The following is a 24817-nucleotide window of genomic DNA, read 5'->3' as shown; positions in this document are numbered from 1 at the left end:
TAAGTAGATTGCTCAGGAGGACAAAATGGATGGGAGATAAATAGATTGACTTGTAGAAATACCTGGGAGACAGGCATTTAGGACCCGAATGATTTGGATCAGGTCCACCTACAATCCTGACTCTCATTCCTGAAATATTTTGAGATAACAGGAAAAGAGAAGGAAAGTCAATTGTTCTTTTTGATCCTCTGATCATGGCAGTCCAGTTTATGCAGTTGGAGGGAAGGCCTCCTCCAGCCTCCAGTGTTTCTTGACCTCGAATGGCCTTTTTTTTTTAAGACAGAGTCTCACTATGTTGCCCTCGGTAGAGTGCTCTGGAGTCACAGCTCACAGCAACCTCAAACTCTTGGGCTTAAGCAATTCTCTTGCCTCAGCCTCCCAAGTAGCTGGGACTATAGGCACCCACCACAACACCCAGCTATGTTTAGAGACGGGATCTCTCACTTGCTCAGACTTGTCTCGAACTGGTGAGCTCAGGCAATCCACCTGCCTCGGCCTCCCAGAGTGCTAGGATTACAGGCATGAGCCTCTGCGACTGGCTAGAATGGCCGTCAATTCAAAATATTCTTTATACCAGGGAGTCATATTTGAGGGTGAAATTTCCTTAGCTACTTCAAGGGCAAGACACGAGACTGGATCCCCCAGAAGGAAATACCCCATTCCTGGCTGGGAAATGAAGCTGAGCCCCCAGTTCTGCAGCCTGTGTCACCCTGTAGTTGAGGGCAGGCCCTGCCTAGGATATTTCCACAGACACAGCAGCAGGTTTGGGAGCCAGGGTTTCCTTGAAGTCACAGTAGCTGGATGAACCCCTACCCTATCCCTCAGATGACCACATCCTTCACAAGCCCTCTTCCTTCTTAGAGGCTCTTCAAGACTCAACTTCTGACTGACTCCCTCCAAGTGGGGTTCCCACAATCCCCTCTTTGGATTTGACTAATTTGTAGAGCAGCTCACAGAACTGTGGCAAGCACTTACTTTTACTTGTTTATTGTGAAGGATGTTGCAAAAGATACAGATGAAGAGATATATAGGAAGAAATGTGGGGAAGGGACGTGGAGATCCTAGGGCCTCCGCAGCAGCAGTGTGTCCCTTTCCAGAAACCTCCACATGTTCAGCCATCTGGAAGCTTCCCAAACCCCCTCTTCTTGGCCTCTTATGGAAGCTTCATTGGATATGATTGATTGACAACCATGTAGAAATGTGATTGGATGTGCACATAAAGGGTAATGATACTAATACAGTGGGGAGACCTAGCAAGGCTCATCTGTTCAGATTCTCCTTGGCCTCTCTGTGCAGCACTCCTTCCTCCAGGGTATGGGGCAGGACCTTCTCCGGAGTGGGGTCTTGAGGTGTGAGTAGGGGTTCATCAGATTGAACATGTAGTCATTCATTCATAAGCATCCCTAGCCACCTCTTACACCAGACATACAATCAAATTAGAATCCCGACTTGAGCAGGGGAAAGGAGAGCAAGGGACTGTCTGAGAGAGAGAGAGAGATTTAGTTTCCCCAGGCTGCTTCTGAAGCCAAAAGTATTCCAGCATTTTAACAAAAGACTCTCTCGGGCGGTGCCTGTGGCTCAGTGAGCAGGGCGCCGGCCCCACATACTGAGGGTAGCGGGTTCGAGCCAGGCCCCGGCCAAAGTGCAACAAAAAAATAGCTGGGCATTGTGGCGGGCGCCTGTAGTCCCAGCTACTAGGGAGGCAGAGGCAGGAGAATCGCCTAGGCCCAGGAGTTGGAGGTTGCTGTGAGCTGTGACACCACGGCACTACCAAGGGCGATAAAGTGAAACTCTGTCTCTACAAAAAAAAAAAAAAAAAAGACTCTCTCTCTCTCTCTCTCTCTCTCTCTCTCTATATATATATATATATATATATATCTCAACTGAATATTAAGCCAGTCACTTTTAAGACACTAAACTTGACTTTGGGGAGGTAATGCTTGCAAAGTCCTCATAGGAAAAGTGACCTTATACCTGGCTTACTGGGTCAGCCTTACAGAGGGGTCCTGGCCACCTAAGAACCTTAAGAGAAAAGAAATTTGCTAAAACCTAGGAATGCTGCAGGTAAAACCTGGTGAGGTGTATGCTCTGAGTTAGGAAATGATAGAAGCTTTTTCAGTTTTTGTTTTTGAGACACAGTGTCACTCTGTCACCCTGGGTAGAGTGCTGTGGCATCATAGCTCCCAGCAACCTCAAACTCCTGTTCTCAAGTGATCCTCCTACCTCAGCCTCCCGAGTAGCTGGGACTACAGGTGCCCACCATAATGCCTGGCTAAGGAAATGATATAAGCTTTTAAAAATACATTGTGAGGGGTGGTGCCTGTGGCTCAGTAGGTAAGGCGCCGGCCCCATATACCGAGGGTGGCGGGTTCAAACCCGGCCCCGGCCAAACTGCAACCAAAAAATAGCCGGGCGTTGTGGCGGGCGCCTGTAGTCCCAGCTACTAGGGAGGCCGAGGCAAGAGAATCGCCTAAGCCCAGGAGTTGGAGGTTGCTGTGAGCTGTGTGACGCCACGGCACTCTACCAAGGGCAATAAAGTGAAACTCTGTCTCTACAAAAAAAAAAACAAAAAAAAAAACATTGTGAGGGCTGGTGCCTGTGACTCAAAGGAGTAGGGCGCTGGCCCTATTTGCTGGAGGTGGCAGATTCAAACCCATCCCTGGCCAAAAACTGGAAAAAAACAAAACAAAACATTGTGAGATTCCTTATGGAAAACTCCAGGAAGACAAACCAGAAGGAATCAGGACCTGCCAAGGAAAGTCTTTGAGATTACTTTTCTTTTTTTTTGAGACAGAGTCTCACTATGTTGCCCTTGGTAGAGTGCCATGGCGTCACAGATCACAGCAACCTCCAACTCCTGGGCTTAAGCGATTCTCCTGCCTCAGCCTCCCAAGTAGCTGGGACTACAGGTGCCCGCCACAACACCCAGCTATTTTTCATTGCAGTTGTCATTGTTGTTCAGCTGGCCCAGGCCAGGTTCGAACCCACCACCCTTGGTGTATGTGGCTGGCACTGTAACCACTGTGCTACGGGTGCCTGAGAATACTTTTTAAGAAAAAGGACACTTTTCCCTCTCTCCTGCCCAGACCATAAGGGAAAAGTCAGTTTTGCTCCACTTGTGCATAGTTTTCAACATTCCTGATCTGTAAATCTGTCTGATCTTTGGATTCTCCTTTGAACATCCCTCCAGTTCTCTCATATGAATTACATAAAATCTTTAACATGTTCATTTACATCAGTATGAGAATTGTGATTTTTTTCTTTCCTTGAAAACTATCCTATAACACACCCTGTTGAACTGAGGGGCCTAAAACTGTCATTCTAGCTCCAGATTTTACTGCTAGTTGGGGATTTGCACATTTACCTTGATCTTTCCTGAAACACATTGATTTTTTCCTCCAGAGAACACATTCTTCCAAACTTCCCATACAATGCCCCTACCACATCCTCTGTCCTTAACCTGGTCCCAGTTCCCATTGTCTGGCTAAATCCATGTTACCCAGTGTGGGGTCAACATGACAGGAATGGCTAGGGATGCTTATTGAATGAATGATTACATGTTCAGCCTGATGGACCTATACTCATTGTTCAAAATTCCAGCCCCAATTCCCCTCTTCCTAAAGTTAATCCTTTGCTCCAGCTGTGGGTTCATCAACCCCTTGGCCCCTCCCACTAGCCCATCCCTGACTCTGTGGGAGGAGGGATGTCTATCTGGCTCTGAATTCCCTGGACTGGGAAGTCTCTGTCTAAAACCTCTCAGGGGCTCCAGCATTGTATAGGTGTAGAGAAGGGGGAACTCTTGATTTATCAAATGAACCACAACATCAGAAGTATTTATGAAACATTTCATTTTATTTTCAATGGGGCAAGATTCTTCATCATGGGGCAGAGTTTTCCATCTGGGCTTCATGGGATGCACTGAGGTTATCTAGTTGATGAGCAGTAGACACTGAGAGCTAGAGATCAGAGAAAGGGTGGGGAACTGAGCTCTCACTGTTCTTCCAGCAGCTTCCTCCCAGGACACCGGCCATCACTTGAAGCAGACCTTCCTGTCAGATCTGGCCATGAGTTTGCAGATATCTGGCTTCTCACCCTGCAGGGGAACCCATGGGTTTGAGTCCTGGAAGGAGATCTCCACCCTCACCTGCTGAATCTCTCTGCTCCTCGCCCAGCCTACCTGGTACAGCTGGCAGACAACAGCCAGGAGCAGGCTAGGGTCCTCCAAGACTTTCTGCACAAAGCAAGACAGGAGGTTACACAGTCCCACCTTCCCCAACTCACAAATGTTGATCCCTACCCAGAAAGGGCTGCAAACGGTCCCAAGTATGGCCTGTGCCTCCCGCCTCCCAGACTAGTGAGCACATCCACCACCCTGGTCCTATCCCAGGGATAAGCAGAGGGCTACAAGGATTCTTACCCCATTGACGAGGACCCAGGGCACATATTTATGGGGTGGCTGCAAGGCATCTGTCAACTGAGCATTCATGTGCATGAGCTGGGTGCCACGGTCCCCTGCTGCACACTCCATGATGGTGTCTGGTGACACTTCTGGGGCGTAGAGCTCTAAACACTGTGAGGGGAGAGCCGGAGTGTTGCCTCAGCTTCCTCCTTGTTATCTCCCCAACGGTCCCCCCACCAACCCTGAGCTCAGTGTGTTTCTTCATTGGGAAGAGGGGACAGCCAGTTTTTACAGTGATACAACAATGCCTACAAAGAGTAGGTGCTTAATACTTGCTGAGTGGAGGCCCTGAAGTAGCAGCTCAGAATGTTCCTGCCTCCCAGTTCCCTTGCTGTCCCCTTTACGACCAGACCTGCAACCTCTGGCCTCCATGGTGTCACACTTTCCTCAGAGCCTCCATGCATGCTAATCCCTTTGCCAGAAGCACCCTGCCACCTCCTTCCCCAGTGTCTCCTCAGTGTCTTCACTGATCAGACTCACTTTGACCCTGCAGGGCTGGGGATATCTCTGTGTGAGGCCTCTTAGATGGCCCACATGTTTGATAAATGAATAAATGATTGTGGCAGATGAGTCACTCCTTTGGGAGTTGTTTTTCACAGTCCCCCAGAGAAGTAGGCAGGGCCTGTCCTATCATTTCCACATCCCATTATCTGTGTCCCTGCACATTCCTGGACATTTTTCCATACTCAGCTCACAGATGCCTCTTCCAAGAAGTCCTCCCTGACTCCTGCACCCAAGAGCCTGTGTTCCCCCAATTCAGAGATGAGACTTCCTGAAGGGGATCTGTTTCCCTGGGGCTGCACAGACAGTGATGGTCAGGGCCATCCTGGATCTGCCTGGGCACAGGGAAGGCCACCTGTCACACCTGTTCCCTTCTTCATGCCAAGTGAGGGGCATCACTCACAGGTTTGAGATTTTTCTCCATGTTCTCCAACTCCTCAATGCAGACAATAGTCATGAAGGCTACTGGTGCCTCCAGCTTGTCCAATATGCAGGCCTGGGGATCATGGGGAACAGGCAGGGGAGCGAGGAGGCACAGAGCACCCCAACACCCTCTGGGATTAACTGCAGATGCTCACTAAGGATGTGGTGAAGGTATAGGACAGGGTGGGAGCCTTGAATTCACCTTCCCTACACCATGCAGTTTCCTCAGACTCTGCACATGCCCGCCTGGGCTCCCGGGGCCGCTCACCTCCACCTTGTTGAGCTTGCACTCCTCTTCTCCATGCTGACACTCGAATTCCCACTTGCCACTGACATTTTTTTCCTATAAGGCAGCAGAGTAAGTACTGGCTGACAAGCTGGTACCTCCTTCTCCTGTCCGTGTGCCTCAGCCTCAGTTTCCCTAACATACCTGAGCATTCCCATAGGGCACCAGGGTGACATTGAGGATCTCTTGGACGAAAAGCCATGTTGGGAAGAGATCTCGGATCAGGAAATACCGGCAGCCATTACAAAGTGCCTCGTAGTAGAGGGTCACATTTATAAGAGGTGCATCCAACTTCTTGTGGGGCACCAGCAGGCACAGTTCACCACCCTGCAGAGAAGGAAAAGATGTGTAGCTTTTTCCACATGTAGCCCTGGGAAGCTCCTGACTTTTCTGCTCTGCTTGGTGTTTTTTAGGAAGGGAACTGCAAACAGTAGGGGCTTCACCTTGCATGCCTTCCAGACCTTACCAGTGAAATCCTCATTTTGAGGCTTTACCTCATCCCTAAACCTTGCTAAACCTCAGTATGCTCCTGCCTCCCAGCTTCCTTACTGTCCCCTTTAAGACCAGACCTGCAACCTCTGGCCTCCATGGTGTCACACTTTCCTTAGAGCCTCCATGCATGCTGATCCCTTTATGACCAGACCTGCAACCTCTGGCCTCCATGGTATCACACTTTCCTCAGAGCCTCCATGCATGCTGATCCCTTTATGACCAGACCTGCAACCCTCTGGCCTCCATGGTGTCACACTCTCCTCAGAGCCTCTATGCATGCTGATCCATTTGCCAGAAGCACCCTGCCACCTCTTCCCCAGTGTCTCCTCAGTGTCTTCACTGACCAGTCTCACTTTGACCCTGCAGGGCTGGGGATATTTCTGTGTGAGGCCTCTTATATGGCCCACATATTCGATGGGGGCCATCCCAGAACTTTGCCCCTGAGCAGAGTGGGGTGGAATCATTCATTCTTCATCTCAAGGGACCCTCATGAACCTCTCCTATGGCTGAATGAATAAGCGTTGTGCCTAGTAAGTGCTGACTTCTGGTTTCAGCTGAGGGTGGCAGGCGGTCGGTCAGTGTCTCTAGAGCCATCAAAGCTCTGTATCACAAGGGCTGTGATACAGACTTGCAAATAGTAGGCACCCAATGTATGTACAGTCCCTGCTTTCCTCCAGGTCAGGTGAAACACCTCACTCAGGATGGTATACTGTAAGTCTTCAAGGCATGCACATTGCCTTTTCATAGGCACATACCAAAGGAGCATGCTCACTTCTTACTACTTCACTCCCAGAACTTTGCCCCTGAGCAGAGTGGGGTGGACTCATTCACTCTTCATCTCAAGGGACCCACGTGAACCTCTACTATGGCTGAATAAGTGTTGTGCCTTGTATGTGTTGATTTCCAACTAAGAAAATGCCAGGAAGTCTATGTTAACCAGTGTGATGAAAATATGTCAAATGGTATATAAAACCAGTGTATGGTGCCCCATGATTGCATTAATGTACACAGCTATGATTTAATAATAAATAAATTTTTTAAAAAAAGTGTTGACTTCCGTTTTCAGGGGAGGGTGTCAGGCTGTCAGTGTCTCTGGAGCCATGAGCAAGTTGCTAAGACTCTGGGGCATGTGTTTGCTCCGTCCTGGAAATGCAGGAGCCCTTCCCTGGCTGGGATGAGTGCACACAGGAAGGTATGAGAATGTGTGCCGGGGCCACCCAGAAGTGCTGAGCTCACCTGCTGGCCTTCAGAGGAGACCCAGCTCCTGTCCCAGAAGTCCACAGTGGCTGCTCAGTGAACCTTTGCTTGGAGGGGGCTGGGGACAACTGAATATCTTAGACTTGGGATGAGAAAGCGAAACGACTAGAGAGAGTGTGGCCACAGAGCCGAAGGACTGAACAGGAGTTTTCAGCAACAACTAGAGGAGCATCCCCTTGACTCTTGGGGGCCCTGGGCTTCCCCGGTGGAGTCTCGGGAGAGGAGAGTAGCCTGCCCGTCAGGCCCCGGTCCTTTCTAACTTTCCTGCCTGGTCGCTGTCCCTACCTTGCAGGCGCTCGGCCTCTGGTCCACCTGGGACGCTCGAGCGGCCGCGGGGTCCACCAGCACCAGCAGCAGGGGCAGGAGTAGCAGGAACTGTGACAAGGCCATCATGGCAGGGGAAAAGATGTGGCAGAGGGAGCAGCTGCTGAGCGAACGAACCGCCTTTAAGCCGGCGGTGCCCCAACCCCCAAGGCGGGACCGCCTCTCGGTGCCCCCGCCCCCGTGGCGCCTGGCCAGCGACTCTGAGATCCCAGCGTCCTTTTGTGGGGTCTGTGCTTTTCTCTTTGGGTCTCCCTTTCTAACTAGAGCCCTACCAGGTGCGGGGCCAAGTCACGAGGCCGTCCAGCTGCGCTCAGATGGCTCCTTCTCCCTCCTGGCAATCAGCCCTGCTGGGTCACGTGAGGCTCCTGGCAAGAGCGCCAAGGGGAGGGGAGTGAGGTGGGGCCTTCATAGACAGACCTGCCGAAAGGCCAAAAGAAATGGGGATATCTCCCGGTGCCCAGGGACCCTCTGGGGGCGCCTAGGGTAATCCAGCCTCAGTCCCTAGCCTTTCAGACTCTCTCTAGGGTAGAGCCTGTGCTCTGTGGGGGACAACCCCCTGCCTGCAAGTGGTTAGAACTTGGCAGTCAGGGTCCCCTACATTCTACCTGGCCTGGGACCCACCCGATTTACAGGACCTGTTCCTAGTGCCATCACCCTCAAGCTCCCCAGCCATGACCTTCACCCAGGTCCCGTGGGGCTGACTCAGGATTGCCCATGGCTAGGCCAGAAAACAGAAGCCAGCACAGGGAGAGGAACCTCACTTCTCTAGGGTCCTCTACCCCAGCTTGCAATGAGGGAGAGGAGAGCGGCATTCTTTCTTTTCAGAGTCCAAGGCTTGCGGGCAGTGGGGCCATCTTGCCCTTGGAGGGCTCCTGTGGGGGGAAAGAAATGAACCTGTGCTGGTTACAAGAGGGGTGGTGGGAGAAGCTGTGCAGGGCAATCTGACTGGATCCAGCCTGGCCCCTAGTTTGACTCTGGGCTCTACTGGGATCCTTAGTTTCCCTTTCTCTAAAATGGAGATAATGTGAGTTTTGGAAGTTATAGCTACTATGGAGGGTTCAGAGGCAGGGGGAGAGTTGCCCCAGGCTGGGTGTTGGGGGGCATACAGGTGGGTCTTGTGAGCCTAGAAGGTGCCTGCATAGGACAGCAGTGAAGGCAGAGAGTATGGCTTTTGTGAAAAGGCTGATGGAAGCTAAGGGTGTTGGGAGAATAACTGAGACGTTCAGACACCACCGGGTCTCAAATGAAGTGCAAGACACAGGGCTGGATCTCACGTAAGGAAACACCTCACACCTGGCTAGGAGAAGCAGCTAAATTTTCAGCTCTGAAGCCTGTTCCCTCCAGTTCAGGACATGTCCACACAGGTAGCAGCAGGGTTGGGAGCCAGGGTCTCCCTGAAGTCTCAGTGGCTGGCTGAACCCCTATCCCTCAGATGGCCAAGCCAACCACAAAGCCCTTTTCCTTCTCAGAGGCTCCTTGAGACTCAATTTTGGTGCTCACCTTATGCTGGGCAGGATTTAAGAAATATAAATGTAGGGTGGTGTCTGTGGCTCAGTCGGTAAGGCGCCGGCCCCATATACCGAGGGTGGCGGGTTCAAACCCGGCCCCAGCTGAACTGCAACCAAAAAATAGCCGGGCGTTGAGGCGGGCGCCTGTAGTCCCAGCTACTCGGGAGGCTGAGGCAAGAGAATCGTTTAAGCCCAGGAGTTGGAGGTTGCTGTGAGCTGTGTGATGCCATGGCACTCTACCGAGGGCCATAAAGTGAGACTCTGTCTCTACAAAAAAAAAAAAAAAAAAAAGAAATATAAATGTAACTGCTAGAATTTTTCCAGTGGTTACTAGCACTTGCCCTATTGGAAGAAATGATAAATGTAACCTCCCAAGTTATTACTGTCTTTTTTTTTTTTTTTTTTTTGTAGAGACAGAGTCTCACTTTATGGCCCTCAGTAGAGTGCCATGGCATCACACAGCTCACAGCAACCTCCAACTCCTGGGCTTAAGCGATTCTCTTGCCTCAGCCTCCCGAGTAGCTGGGACTACAGGCGCCTGCCACAACGCCCGGCTATTTTTTGGTTGCAGTTCAGCCGGGGCCGGGTTTGAACCCACCACCCTCGGTATATGGGGCTGGCGCCCTACCGACTGAGCCACAGGCACCGCCCAAGTTATTACTGTCTTACTTGGGTTCTAGGCACAGATTGGGTCCCAAACCTATTTTATCAGTGGTGTCCAGTGGAGGTGGGGGAGAGGGACTACTGAGCCTACTTGGTAACAAGAAAAATGGCTGATCAGAGAGGGGAGGGCAATTTACCAAGGACACACAGCAAGTGGTTGAGTGTGGCTTGAAGCCATGTGGGTGGTGGTCATCTGCCCTCTATCCCAATCTCATCTTGGCTGGGGCCATGGAGGAAGATGGGGACCATGATCCTGTGACTACTCATGCAGGGGAAGGGAGTGGCTGTGCTGATTTATGGGAGCCCCCTATAGCCAGAACCTGGGACCTGGCAGGCTAAGTGCTGGGGCAGGTTGGAGAGAGGGGTCGGGGTGGGTATCAAATTCTGGATAGAGATGCTGGCCCTTTGAGAACTTCAAGGACATAGGAGACTCTTATGAGTGGCATGGGAGAGTTGTTGACCATGTGACTATTAATGTCATTTGGCTATGAATGAGGAAGCTACAGGTGAGATAGGATAGGTAAGTTTCCCAGGGTCACTGCTGGTGCCTACAACAGGATTCACACCTGGGGTGGCCAGTCTGGAGTCCTGGAATTCTTCAAGGAGTTAAGTCAGGGTCTCCTTAGCAGGCCAGTGTGGGGCAGGAGATCGGAATTGAAATCTCTCCATTTTGTGACCTCAGATCTCTCAACTTTTCAGAGCTGGAGTTGTTAAATGGGCTGGGAGGGAGTTCTTGGACTTCAGGTGTGGCCTAGAGTTAAACCATAGCCCTGGCTTGCTGTGACCCCACAATCGGCAGGGCCCCCAGCATACAGATGTCACATTGAAGCTCAGTCACTGACAACAGAATCAACCACCATGTTCAATGTTTTATATCCTTATCAATAACAACGTACCGTACAAAACCTGCCTCCTGGCTGAGCCAGGCAGGCAGTGTGGCGGCCACAGGCAGCATAGAAAACCAGGGCTCTTGTCCCAAAAGAGAAAAGAGGGTTTTGTAGTGAAGGGAAAATAAAATCAAAACCCAACATGATCGAAGAAGAGCCCTAAATCTGCATCCACTGGAGGCGCTGTGGGCAGTGTTGCACATCTCAGCCACTTAGGCCACACCAGCAGGGGGTGTGGGCTGTGATTCCCTGGGGAGGTGGGGCCAGCTCACAACTTTATTTTTAATTATTTGTCTGTGGGGTGGGGGAACTTCTCATAGTCGCCCCATCATGGGGTAAGTCGGCAGCAGGTTTCACTTCTAGGTTTGGAGGGGAAGTTGGGGTCCATCGGGGCAGGTCCCGCCCAGCCCCGAATGTCACGGCCAAGGTTCTTGGAAGCAGCGGAGGGAAGTTCCTTCCTGCCCTGACCCCAGGTCTATGGCTTAAAAATTGGGGCACCCAGGCTGGGGCCGCACAGCTCAGGGGCCTCTGTAAACATGGCAGGTGTAGCCAGGAGGGGCTTTCCGGACCCCAGGGGCCTGTGGTGGGGTGAGCAGGGCAGAGGGTCAGGGTGGCCAGAGCCACAGGGAGGGCAAAGCCCAAGGAGAAGGGGGGCAGGTAAGACCCCCCCAATATGGAGACAGAAAGAGACAGAGACAGATGGAAATAGAGACAGACAGGAAGGGAAAGAGGGAGAGAGGCTTGTAGAAAAAGAAAAAAAAAGAGAGATGCTGAGAGAACCCAAAAGAAGAGAGAGCAAGCAAGATGGAGACCCCTGGATGTGGCTGGTCTGTCCTGTAGTCCAGGGGTGGCTCTGCTCAGCGCTGGGTTCTCAGTGGTGCTCAGCGGGCAGCAGGTGGCAGGCCAGGGCCTGGGGCACGCACAGGGTGAGCGAGGGTGACAGTAAGTGCATCATTGTGCTGCACCAGCGAGGCGTGTTGGTAGTGCAACACCAGCTCCTTCAATGACCCATACAGGTTGTAGGGTTCTGCGAAGCCAAAGCCGGTGGCTGTACGGTAGATGACGCAGTGCTTGGTGTCACCGTCCACCCTATGGGGGTGGATGAAAGGGGAGGTCAGGCAGGCTTCCCACTAGGCTGTCCTGGCTCTAGTCCAGTCTGTTCCCCTGGCCCTGACAATCCCTTCTTGCTCTGGCAATTATTGGGGGCTTCTTCCTTGCTGCCTTCTCAAGGCCTAGCACAGGGTAGGTGCTCAAAGAGAACTCTAGAAGAAATGTGGCCCCCCACTCCCCACCCCACTGCCAGGTACTCACACCACAGAGCAGGCATAACAGCCCCGCTGGCTGCTCTCGCGGATGAGGAAGGTACCGTCTCGCTTGCCGCTCAGCATTTCCTCAGCCTGTGTGCGGTTGATCTTGCCCACGTACCATGTGCGTTCCTCATGGTGGGGGAGATCATCCTCATCCTCCATCAGTGCGTACTGGCTGTGGGGGAGGTGGTGGGGAGCCTGGTCACTCACCTACCAGCATTTGAGGCTCTCTCTCCAACAGCCTGGACAACTCTTCCTCCCTGGTGAACTCCTATTCATTCTTCAAAACCCTCAATGCCCCCTCTTCTGGGAAGCCTCCCTCCCTCCCTCAAAGTGATCACTTACTCCTCAGTCTCGTTTTTGATCCCCAACCACTCATTGATTTTCTTCTGTCGGGCACCTTTCTGGGTGAGCCATCTGAGAGGGAAAAGGAAAGGGGGTTTGAACCATTCTGCGGGTAGCAAGCCCATAGTAGGCCTATCCAGTGTGGTAGGAGCCAAGGGTTGACCTAGGAGAGCGGGTTCTGGGTACAACATCTCTGTACCCAGAGGGGGCACCCTTGATCTGGCCTAGGGTAGTGTGAACCCAGGCTGGCTTCCCCTTCTCTGCCAGGGAACCCCACCGCCTTGATTTAATTGTCTCTGTTAACACTTAAGAATGCCTCCCATCCCCAGCCTAGGCAGGGCCTTAGTATCACTAGAGGGTCAGTCTGGGGGCCGCATGGCACTCTTGGCCTTTGCACACAGCCGCTATCTCCTCTATGCCTCAGTGTCTAAAAGACTGAGGAGCTGGGCGTGGTGGCTCATACCTGTAATCCTAACACTCTGGAAGGCTGAGGCAGGTGGACTGCTTGAGCTCAGGAGTTCAAGACCAGCCTGAGCAAGAGCAAGACCTTGTCTCCACTAAAAACGGAGAATTAGCCAGCCCTTGCATTGGGTGCCTATAGTCCCAGCTACTCGGGAGGCTGAGGCAGGAGGATCACTTGAGCCCAAGAGTTTAAGTTTGCTATGAGCTATGATGATACCATGGCACCCTACCTAGGGTGACAGAGAAAAGACTGAGAAGGGACTAAATGAGCTGTTAATAAACTATACACAGTGCTTAGCACAGCACCTGGCATATTACAGGTGTACATGAGTGTCTGAGGCTCAGGTGGGAGGCAGAGCAGCCCTTGTTAAAGTTCTCACTAGGTCAGCAGGTGGAGGTGGGATTTGAACCCAGCCACCCCAGATGCCAGGCTGCATGGCAGGCATTTATGCTGAAGGCTTCAAACCCATCCCTGGAAAATGGTGCTTCCAGTTCCTAGATGCTTGGCAACATTCAGGCTGATGCATGGGGAGCCCTGTATAGGGCCCAGGAGTGACAGGGTTCCAGGCCTGAGAGGAAAGGGGACAGATGAAGGATGTGGGGGCAAGGTAGGGCCATCTGGTGGAGAAACAAAGAATGAGATACCCACAGCGATCTCCAAGTGCCCCAGTGCTAAAGGGGGACACCCAGGCAAGTGCAGGGCCAGCCACTCACACGAGGTACTGGTCTCGGATCTTGCGCAGCTGCATGAGGTCTGGCTTGAGGCTATTCATGCGCTTGTCGATCTCCCGGTTGTCTGAGGCCTGTGCTCGCAGCTGCTGCTCCAACTTTGTACGGCTCTCATGGATCTCTGCAATGCGAGACTTGAGCCGTTCCGAGTTCAGCAGGATCCTGTGGGAGGGATGGCTCAGAGGCCTCAGATGGCTCCAGAATTTTCCTGGAGACCTACTTTGTACCAGACTATATGTTTCTAGTTTCTAAGCCTATGCACATGCTATTTCCCTTGGTCTCTCTTTTTGGCAAATTCTTATTCGTCCTCCAAAGCCCATTACAACTGATTACCCTGCCCCCACAAGGGAACCCTAACTGTCTCCTTCAATTTCCTTTCTTTCCCTGCTTGCATGGTACCAGATCATGGTGGGGTAGGGCAGGGTAGAGAAGCCAAACTCACCTCTGCATTTCCTTCTCATTACCCTCACGCCGGAAGCGCTCCAGATATTCCTTGCTGCACTTCTCCTGTGTCTGGCCCTGCTCCTCAAAGATCTTGATGGTCTCATTGAAGGCCTCAATTGCTGTGCGTTTCATCTGTAGTTCCTGAAGGAGGGGGTGCATCTTAGCATCTCTTGGGACTCCTTAAAAGCCCCTCATGAGGGGTGAAGGCAGATCCCAACTCTGATATGGAGACTCTGTTCAGGTGTATCCTCTAATAGGAGCACCATTCTTCTAACTCCTGTTACAGCAAATGAACTCCTACTCAGCAAGCCCCTTCCTCTCGTCCTTTCCATCTTCCCATGGGTACCTACAAAAACCTAGACCTGTTAACACTGCTGAGAATTAATGATAAATCTGATTGCTACAGTTCATAGAGCTTCTTTTCTGGGGTAGACGCTGTATCAAGTATTTCCTATGTATTATCTCACAGAACCTCTCAAAGCCTTCCACAAAATCTGAACTGTTCTTTTTTTTTTTGCAGTTTTTGGCCAGGGCTGGGTTTGAACCTGGCACCTCCGGCATATGGGGCCAGCGCCCTACTCCTTTGAGCCACAGGCACCGCCCACACAAAATCTGAACTGTTAATAAGGGCCTAAGTAATTCTTAAGGTCACTCACCAAATTTCTAACTGATTCTAAACAGACATCTGGTCCACTTAGAGCCTCAGTCAACGCATCAGGAGAAAGGGGATAGAAAGCAAACCCTTAGGGACTATGGAGGGACTGCTGAGCAATTCCTGGCTGGAGATAAGATATTCAGTCTGAATCTGTTCCCTTTTAACTTGCAAAAGAAGCTTATTAATAGTCCCTCAGTGACAACAGCTCCCTGTTTTAGAAAATGCTGTCTTTTTCCATAACATTGATACGGAATTGATAGATCATCTGATTTCTGGTCTATCAGTTTATAAGGATGTGATTATTATTTTGAATAACATTCTGATTAAAAAGAATCAAGTAATCAAGATCCACAGCTCCATTTTGAAGACGGAGAAACCAAGGCTCAGACTGATACAGATACCCCCTGGCTTGCCGTGAACCTGTTTGGTCCCTTCTCCTCTATCTTTTTTTTTTTTTTTCCAGTTTTTGGCCAGGGCTGGGTTTGAACCCCCCGCCTCTGGCATATGGGGCTGGCGCCCTACCCTTTAGAGCCACAGGCTCTACCCATATCTTTGTTTTTTTTTTTTAAACTGCATACATTTATTTTAGAACATCCCCTGGTGCCAAGTGCCTGCTTTGTCTTTTTTTTTTTTTTTTGAGACAGTCTCAAGCCCTGGGTAGAGTGCTATGGCATCACAGCTCACAGCAACCTCAAACTGTTGGGCTTAAGCGATTCTCTTGCCTCAGCCTCCCAAGTAGCCAGAACTACAGGCGCCTGTCACAATGCCTGACTATTTTTTGGTAGTAGTTGTTGTTTGGCAGGTCCGGGCTGCATTTGAACCTGCCAGCTCTGGTGTATGTGGCTGGTGCCTAGCTGCTGAGCTATAGGCGCCGAGCCCAAGGGCCTATTTTGTGACCTGGAACTGGATATCCATCCCCATGCCCCCTGGGGTTGGCCATCTTACAGCTGGCCTTGCCATTGCCCCTCTGAGCTTCGGTTTCTTCTTTGTGTGGGGCCCAGAGTACCTGGGAGGTACGTGTGTACTCCTCGTAGAGCTGGTCATACTCCCGACTCTTGTCCTGGTACTGCTGGTGGTAGACCTTGAGCTGGGCACCCACTGCCTCCACGCTGTCCTCCTTGACGATCTGGTCCTGGGGACACCCAGTGCAATCAGGGGAGCTGTGTGGTCTTGCTGGGCCTATCTGGGAAGCTGAGGCCCAGGGCCAGCCAGGTACTACCCTCCCTGGCTCCCACCCTGGCACAGACCTGCTGGTACTTGGATACAGGGTAGAGAAGCCGTGTGTCCAGTTTGGCATTATACTGGGCTAATGACTCATGGCGGTAGTGGTTAATGAGGTCCACAACAGAACAGAAGGTGAGTGGCTCTGAGAAGCCATAGTGCCCGTCACGGTGGAAGACCTTTATCAGCTTGTTGTTCCCACCTTTCCTGGGGAGGGGGGGACAGATGGAGTATCAGCACCCAAAGAGATCCCAAACCTGACCCCCATTCCAGTGGCCCTGACACTACATCTCCCACCCACTCTGGAAACCTGGCTTCTGTGACCTCTGACCCCAGTCATCCCTAAAGGGACAGGCCCCCACCTGAGGGTTAATGTGTACTCCCCCTGGATCTTGCTGGATGCATCTCGGACCAGAAAGGTGCCATCAGGTGTATCACGGAGTTTCTCATTCACTTCCTCCCTGTAGGGATGCCAGGATTAGGGCTGTCCACTTGGAGACCCTGCCCACCACATGGTACCTCCTTGTTCCCTGGCCCCACACTAGCAACTCTACCTGGAGATGTCCCCCCAGTACCACTCAGCATCTTGCAGGGAGGGTGGGCTCCCTCCATTGGCCAGGCCTGTGGGTGTTGGCTTTGCCTTGGAGGGTTTAGGTGGCAGCGCTGGGGAACAGAAAAACAAATGCATCTTGAGCACTGACTGTATGCTCTTGCTTCCTCTCCTCCACTGCAACTGGTCCAACAGATACTGGCAGGGCACTGGAATTAGCATTCATGGGCCCCCAGCAACAAGAAATGATACCGCAAAGGGTTGTCACCTGGGGGTGCAACATCTTGCTCTTCCAAATGTTCCTGAAGCAGCTTCTCCACCAGCAGTGCAGGGAAGTCGGGATTGGGCTCAATCCTGGGGGGAAGGGGAGTGTGGTGAAGGCTGGGTAGGCCTTATCTAACCACGCATCTGAACACAATTCTGCACACACTTGCACACCTAGGGGTGTGTATATGTGAAGGTATGTGCAGAGAAGAGGGGAAGATGATACAGGCAGGTGTGAGAGGCTGACTCCTATGTAGGTATATGCAGTGAGCACCCCATAAATGCTCATACATGTATGGAATGCATGGCATGCACCCGAGGAGGAACTTCAGCGAGGGTGCAGGCCCCATCTATATGCCTCCCCTCAGGGCTAGACCCACTCACTCTTGGTCCCAACTTCCGAGCTCATGTCCCCTTCCATTCGCCCCTCTTCTCTACCGCAAGAGCGCGGCTTCGTCTTGCCCTTGGCCCCGCCCACTCTGGCCAAGTCCCACTCCTTCCGTTCCGACTCAGCCCACCCTCTCACCCGTCCGGCGCGCCCCCTGGCGGCGGCGAGGGCGGTGGCGCGCGCAGCAGCAGCGGCCCGAAGGTGGTGCTCAGGGATCGGACCGCGGGACCCAGGGCTGGGGCGCGGCGGGCCACTCGGCTCAGGTGCTGGAGTAGGAAGCTCAGTGTGAGCGCGCGGTGCAGCGGCAGCGTCGGGGGCTCCAACAATGGCCTCAGGGGCCCCGCGGCCTCTGCGGACAGATGGCCGGGCAGAGTAAGCCGGGGCCGGCTCTCCGCTACCCCCGCCCCCGCAATCCCTCCCTAACCCAGGCTGCCCATCAGGCTCACCCCGCAGAGCCCGGCGCGCCTCGACTGAGGCCTCTGGTGTCACGAGGGGGGCAGGCAGCGCCAGCAGGAAGCTCTTAATGCCATCTGCCAGGGCTGCGGTGTCCCATTGATCCACATCGCTCAGCGACCAGTCTGAGGTGCAGGTGGACATATCTTTTACTGTAGTTCCTGCCAGCTCCTCCCCCACCCCGCCCCTTGAGGCTTCCCCTAACCTGTGCGCGGGGCAGGCAGCTCTGGCCTATAGTGGGATTCGATGTCCAGCCCTGGGGAATGGGGGGTAGGGTGGAAACAGGTGAGTTGGCTCTCAAATCCTGCCCCAATCTCCTCCCTCCCCCCCGTGAGGCCTGGCTGGCTACTCAAGCCCCTGCAGTCTCCTTATGGCGCTCAGATATAAGAACACAGCACTTGTAATAGCCTGGTCCTGTGAATCTTTCCCTGGGGTTCACTCTTTGCTCTACCCAGAGCATCCAGGCTCACCCTCCTCCCATGCAGCCCTGTGAGGGGATGAATTGCCCATCACTATAGGTAAGCAAGGAGAATGCAGGGTTACAGCCAGGATAAAGCTCACCTGTTCGTTCAATGGCCTCCACAAGCTTCACCAGAATAGGGGGTGCCACATCAGGTGGAGAGAACTGTTCTGGCAGGTCAGCAAGTGTGAGGCCTGGCAGGAGGGGACAACATATTGGTGGGGTCCCTGGAAGGATCCCAGCCCTTCTCTTCGTCAGCTGGACCTCAGCACAGGTGGCTCAAGGTAGGGCTCAGCTCAGGAGGCCAGAGGGGCTGGGAGGGCCTAATTAATGGGATAATGTATCAGTTTACACAAATTCAGAGACCAGGTGTAGTGGGTTGAATAGTGTCTCCCCAAATGATATGTCCAAATCCTAACCCCTGGTACCTGTGACTGGGACCTTATTTGGATATAGGGGTTTTGCAGTGGTAATTATAGTAAAGATCTCTAGGAGAGGTTATCCCGGTTTGGGCATGGGCCCTAAATCTCCACTAGTGTCTTTATAAGAGAAAACCCAAGATTGGAATCATTAATCTACAAGTTGAACACTAGAAGTTGGAAGGGATGAGGAAAGTTTCTCTCCCATTGCCTTCAGAGGGAGCATGGTCCCAATTTTGGGCTTCTGGATTCCAGAAACATGAGACAAAATACTTCTCGTTTGAAGCCACCTAGTTTGTGGCAATTCGTTACAGCAGCCACTGAAACTCATACAGCAGGTTTGGGCTCCACCATATAGCCTGCTGTGTAATCTCAGGCACAGGACCTGCTCTTTCTGGGTCTCAGTTTCTTCAACTAGACAATGGGCTGATGGTGTGATTATTCCCTTCTTGATGCAAATAAAAAAGTGGTTGAAAGGAATAAAAGGAAAACATCCTCATCTTGATCTGAATGGCTTATTCCAAGGGACTTTCCCCATTTTCTAAGTCACTTTGCTTCTAAAAATTATTCTTCCCCCTCTTTTTAAAACATTGAACCCCCCTCAATGGGTGCCAGTGGCCTCCTGGGTCCAGCTCCTTTCTAGTCCCTACTTTCCCACTGGACAGGGCCCTTTGTGTGCAGGTATCTGTCAATGCAGTGCTCTGCCTGCACTGCCATCATTTGATGTGGCTCTGGCCCTTGGTGAGGACGCCCTGGCACAGAGTAAGGGTGCTAGGGCCTGCGGGGCCTTCCTGAGTGATGGGCCAGGTGGTGCCTCAAGCTGAAGAAAGGCCCAGCTCCATCTAAAATGCCAAAAAATTTTAAAAAGAACAAGGGGAGAGGAGGTGGGTGACCCTCTGGCCCTGTGAACTGAAAATTCAACCCTGAAACTTACCTGTCATTGATTTGCAAAGTGGGGAGGGAGGTCCCACTAGAACAGGCATTGCTTTCATTTTACAGATGAGGAACTATGGTGCACAGAGGGAGCAACCTCCCTGTGGGTGCACAGCCAGGTGGAGGCCAAGGCAATTTCAGGGCTCTGTCCTCAGCCCCCCACTTGGAGTTGGATGGCAGAAACATAGGCAGCTTCAGCACATTAGCACTTTGGGTGGTCCCAGCACCCGGGAGCTGCAGGGCCTGAAGATGCAAGGGGACCAACCCTACAGTTTCCACATGAGGAAACTGAGGTAAGCTCTGGCAGAGGTCATGTAGCCCTAGAAGATTTGGAGGGTGGGGCTGGATAGCCGCTCCACGTGGGGACATGTGTAGTGGCTGGATAAAGGGCAGACAGAGGAGGCAGGTGGCTGTTACCAGGGGGAGAGGCAGATTCTGGCTGGCAGCCTGGATGGGGCCGCCTCCTGATCTTCCAGGCTGAGGCGGGACAAGCCCAGGCCCTAGAGACACCAGATGCTATGAGGCCCAAACCAGTGCCATACCACCTCAGTGTTCCATATTCAGCCCCATGCTGTGGGACTGGCTGACCCTTTTTGGGAAGTGTCCCTCTGGCACAAAATAGGCATGGCATTTCCAGGGGATCTAGCTTCACTGTGTGACTGATCCCAAGTGAAGCGTTCAACCCCCCTGCACTCTGGTCTCCCAGTCTACACAGGGCCTCACTGGGCTGCACTCAGCACCCCTCAGGCTCCTCCTCTTTCTAACCTGAGCCTCAGTTTCCCTGGCTGGAACCACATCCTCTGCCTAGCATCCAGCAATTTTAGCATAGGCTCAGTGCCCCTGATTTTCCACCACCAACACATCCTTGGGAAGAGGATGTGAGGTCCTCATACCCCATGGAGCTGCATGGCCTTGACTGAGCATCCCACCCTCTTTGGGTTTTATAGGTCCCATCATTTTGGTCACCATCAGAGTAACACAGGCAGTTCTTTGAGGGACTCTGTCTGCAAAATGCAGGATGAAGCTAGGTTGAGCCTCTGAATCTTACTGAACATTCATCACTGTCCTCAACATTCATCCAAGTCCTCAAGGCCCAGCCCTGTTTCCTTCCCGTTTCCTGAACCTGCCATTACATTCCCACCTTGCACACAGCCTTTGCCCTTGTTGTGCCTGAGAGCCTGGAGCACTCCACCCTCAGCTCTTCCCCTGCCAGGTTCCTTCCTCATTGCATCTGCTGCCACCTCATCACGTGCTCATCACTTCTTGAAGCAGGCCTTGTGTCTACTGCTGAGCCCAGCACTTGACAATAAGTCAACATTTGTCAAATGACCAAATGTCCATTTTCCTCCTCCCCTGGAACAGGTCCCATTGCCTCACTATAAAGGAGACCAAGGGTCTGAGGGGACCACCCACTTTCCAGGGCCCCTGCCTGCTGCTCACCTGACTCAGGGGGCCCATCGCGTGGCCTGGCGGGCAATGGGCGGGGGCCCCGTGGGCGAGGGCCGGGCCGGGCCAGGGCCATAGGCCCTAGGAACTCCACATAGGTGCCAGGGAAGTCACCTCGCTGTCGCGTGCGCTCATTGAAGCCTGGCATCCAGCCCACAGTCTGTGGGCAGCGCTCGCCACCCTCGGACACGCCCAGTGCCTGCAGGGCTGCCCGGCTCACCACCAGCACGTCGCCCGGCAGCAGCTCCAGGTCCTCTGGCCGCTCCCGGCGGAATGGGTACAGTGCCCGGTACTGGAAGCCCTCAGCACCCGCCATGGCTAGGTGGGGTGGGGTCTGGATGGTCAGGTGGCTTCTTGGGGCCCCACTGGCCCCATTGGCCAGGGCAGTGGCTAGAACGGTCCACTGGCTTGGCTTCGGGTACTGGGACCTCTATTTCCCACAATCACAGGCGACCACAAGGGCCGCTCATGCCTCACTTTCCATTATTCCACAACCCTGACAAGGGCCACTGATGGTTTTGTCCACCATCCGTCAACTGGTGGAAGGGGACTGGTGGTGTGGTCCAGGTCACTGGGCTACTATGTCTCCCATCAATGGGTGGGGTGGGCAGGCTGCTCACTCCCTCACACAGGGAGCCATTGGCACCCTAGGCTGGTGGCTCTTCTGGCCACACCAGATGAGAGAGCCTAAGGCACAGGCTGCCACCATGCTCACTGGACAAGGATGCTGACCTAGGAAGGAGAGAAGGATAGGGCAGCATTAGGTAGGTTGACTCCTCCTACCTCCAACACAGAGATGGGCTCAAATCCAGTTTTGGAATTCCCTGAATTTCCCGGGGACCTTTCGGCCAATCCTTGCCCCTCTTTGGGCCTAAGTTTCTCCATCTGTAAAATGGGGGTGCTAACAGCCCTCTCTTAGGGTAGTTGGGAGCAGAGCTTCCAAGAATCTGCCCAGACATGCTTAGTAAAGAAGCTCTTTTTTTTTTTTAATGTTTTTTTTTTTTTTGTTTGTTTGTTTATTTGTTTTTTTTGCAGTTTTTGGCCGGGGCTGGGTTTGAACCCGCCACCTCCGGCATATGGGGCCAGCGCCCTACTGTTGAGCCATAGGCGCCACCCAGTAAAGAAGCTCTTGATTACATCTGTTAGAGATGGGAAACTGAGGCTCAGAGCAGAGAAGTCTTTGTAGGCCACTTAGAGGGCCAGGAAAAAACCAGGACTTAAACCTAGATTCACCCAACTCCAAGGCCCAGAAAGAAGTGAGTAGGCAGCAAACACATGGCCAGTTATGCCCAGAGTGGGCAGGGCATGATGAGGGACACTTCTGGGTATTTTGGGAGCCCCATGGAGGGAGTCAGGCCAGCTGAGCAAAAAGGGTAAGGAAGGAGGTCCAGGGAGAGGCCTTGGCATAAACAAAGGCCTAGAGATGAGTCCAAGCAAATGGACCCCAGTCTCTGTAGACATAATTATTGGGGACCCATGGGTGGGGTTAGGTGTTGGTGTCCCCAGCCTGGCTCAGTCTGGGACTCACAGTAGGTGCAAAACATGGAGAAGGGAGGGGCTGGGAAGAGCCAGAGGGGACCTTAGTCCCAGGTTAGGACAGGGAGCCAGAGGCAGCCAAGAGGAGGGTACTGCAGCTGCCAATGAGGAGAGGCTGCTGGGTGCTGGAGCACCGGAGTGTGGTGGCAGAGATGGGCACTAACACCTCTAACACCTGAACACTGTGGGTTCAGTCCTTCTGTGAAGGAGGGGGTCAGGGTGGGGGGGTGTGCTTTTATAAAGAATGCCTCATCTCAAAGGATAGGCCGGTGCACCTGGCAGAGGTAACAGGTACAGGCAGCGGGATGTTCCTTGCTAGTTCAGGGTGAGTATAAGGAAAACACCCCGAAGGGCCTCAAGTGCCAGGGGGAGGGTCTGGACTTTATTCCCAGCTTCAGTAGGTGTCCAAGCAGAGAGCAGAGGTTCCATATTCGCAGGTGCCCCAACTTAATCCTTCCCTGGCCCCCGTTTCCTCCATTCTACAGGTCAGGAAACTGAGGCCCGGAAAAGGGATACCCAAGAAACCGCCTGGATCTGTATGCCTGCCCACCCCCGCAACCCAGTGCGCACACGTTTGCACACGCCCCAGGAGGGCCGGGGGGGCGGGGCAGGCCTGGTAAGGGGTCTGCGATGAACGCAGGGCCTGCCTGCTCTCGCAGACGCGCACTCGGGCCTGTGTGGACCCGCAGTCCAGCAAGGGGACCGGAAGTAGGATGACCCTGGACCCTCTTGCACCCCATTATGCCCTATACAATGCTTGGGCGTCCCTCCTTACTGATCGACACCCCATTCCAGGCAGGGCCTCCCTGCATTCTGGGTTGCGGCTCCAGCCTCTTATCTCTACCGCAGGGGGAGCCCCCACCTTGCCCCGACGGTCTCAGGCAAGCTGCACCGCCGTCCAGTCCAGTCCGAGGCCTCTCTCTCCCTGCGGCCCCTAATTCCTGCGGGGCCCGGTGCAGTCTGGCGTTCGCATTCTGGCTTTAACTGGGCCCCGCACTCCATCTGGGCGTCCACAATTAAGTGCACCCCCAACCCCTCTTTCCACGACGGCCAGTTCGGACTCACCTGGTCTCCGCCGCCGCCGCCGCTGCCGCGGCCACCGTCACGCCGAGCCAAGCCCGCCCAGTGGCTACACAGCGGCAGCCGTCGCCGCCACCGCGGGATCCCCGCCTCCACCGCCGCCAGGGTTCCGAGCGGCACGGCCTGCCCGGGCGGAAATACCCGAGCCTATTCGGGCCGGGAGCGTGAACCGAGGCCGAAGCGGAACCTTGGATTGGGGGGGACGCCCGAGCGATTCCGGGGATAGCCGAACAGAATCCCGCGGGACTGGAGGGCTGTCGTGTACTCTGAGACAGCCGAGCATTTCCGGAAACAGTCGAGCGCAATAAGGTCGGCCAGAGATCCGATGCTGGCCTCGGTAGGGATCGGCTGGACTCGACTGAGCTTAGAGACTCCCGAGTGGTTCCGAAAATGGCCGAACGCGCAACAGCTGGACTGGCGTAACCCGGGCTGAGCCTGGAGACCGCGGAGCGTTTCTGGAAAGAACCGAGCGTGCTCAGTCCCAAATGGTGGCTATGGGAGGTTAGACCCAGAGGTGGCCGCCAGCTTCCGGAAATTGCTGAAGCATGGACAGTTCCGGAGGGCAGATGAGGCAACCTTAAGTTCAGGAAAGGAGAAGGCAACGTGGTAGGGAAGGCCATCGCCACAGAAAGCTGAACTTTATAGGAAACATCCAAACAAGCTGAGGTCCAAGAAAGAGCCAAGGTTGATGGCGTTTCCATGGCAACCCAGTGTCCGGAAACAGCAGAACACTTGGCCAACCTGAGCCTGACGCAGAAGATTGTTTCCGGAAATAGCCGAAGACACTCGGAGATAGGGGGCGTGGCCAAGAATGTTTCTGGAACTGCTCAGAGCCCCGGAAGTAACGGATCGCGCTGGAGCTAGCCTAGGTTAGGTTAGGGAGAGAAGTTTTATGGTACAGTCCATGTGAAGACCAGGATAGCACGATATTTTACTGATTTTATTAACGTAGCTTAGGGGCCAAGACGAGTGGTTGAAGCTTTTAAGGATAGAGCTAGCAGGTCAGAACCAGAGAAGCCATTAGTGATGTCCACGGTCAGCTCCCATGACCCCCCACAAACCTATTTGAAAGGCGAGGCGCTGTGGCTCACTCTTGTAATCTTAGCACTCTGGGAGGCCGAGGCGGGTGGATTGCCTGAGCTCACTGGTTCGAGACTAGCCTGGGCAAGAGCCAGACACCCCCGTCTCTAAAAATAGCCGGGCACCTGTAGTCCTCACCTGGGAAGGCTGAGGCAAGAGGATCACTTGAGCCCAAGAGTTTTAGGTTGCTGTGAGCTATGAAACCACAGCACTCTACCAAGGGCGACAAAGTTAAGACTGAGCAG

At 53.3% G+C, this 24817-nt stretch overlaps 2 protein-coding genes across 2 annotated transcripts; both read right to left on the bottom strand.

Annotated features, from left to right (window-relative positions):
• Nucleotides 1-3837: 3837 nt before the first annotated feature.
• On the bottom strand, nt 3838-8006 carry IFI30 (IFI30 lysosomal thiol reductase). Its single transcript, XM_053586329.1, has 7 exons — nt 7704-8006; nt 5814-5996; nt 5652-5726; nt 5364-5456; nt 4418-4570; nt 4178-4231; nt 3838-4093 (listed from the first exon to the last, which is right to left on the bottom strand). Exons 1-7 carry the CDS (start codon nt 7809-7811, stop codon nt 4031-4033), a joined length of 729 nt encoding a protein of 242 aa, XP_053442304.1. The 5' UTR covers nt 7812-8006; the 3' UTR covers nt 3838-4030.
• A 2756-nt stretch (nt 8007-10762) lies between these two features.
• Nucleotides 10763-23665, bottom strand: PIK3R2 (phosphoinositide-3-kinase regulatory subunit 2). The gene is made up of 16 exons (XM_053585091.1): nt 23478-23665; nt 20871-21608; nt 18180-18272; nt 17824-17874; nt 17612-17743; nt 17304-17514; nt 16782-16867; nt 16518-16626; nt 16326-16424; nt 15990-16170; nt 15749-15874; nt 14086-14228; nt 13629-13805; nt 12453-12524; nt 12112-12282; nt 10763-11889 (listed from the first exon to the last, which is right to left on the bottom strand). The coding sequence occupies exons 2-16, from the start codon at nt 21190-21192 to the stop codon at nt 11682-11684; spliced, it is 2181 nt and encodes a 726-aa protein (XP_053441066.1). The 5' UTR covers nt 21193-21608; nt 23478-23665; the 3' UTR covers nt 10763-11681.
• Nucleotides 23666-24817: the final 1152 nt, after the last annotated feature.

The sequence above is a fragment of the Nycticebus coucang genome, chromosome 3, assembly GCF_027406575.1.
Source record: "Nycticebus coucang isolate mNycCou1 chromosome 3, mNycCou1.pri, whole genome shotgun sequence".
NCBI lineage: Eukaryota > Metazoa > Chordata > Mammalia > Primates > Lorisidae > Nycticebus > Nycticebus coucang.
Note: the sequence above shows the minus strand (reverse complement) of the source record. Positions and strands in the feature narration are given on the sequence as shown.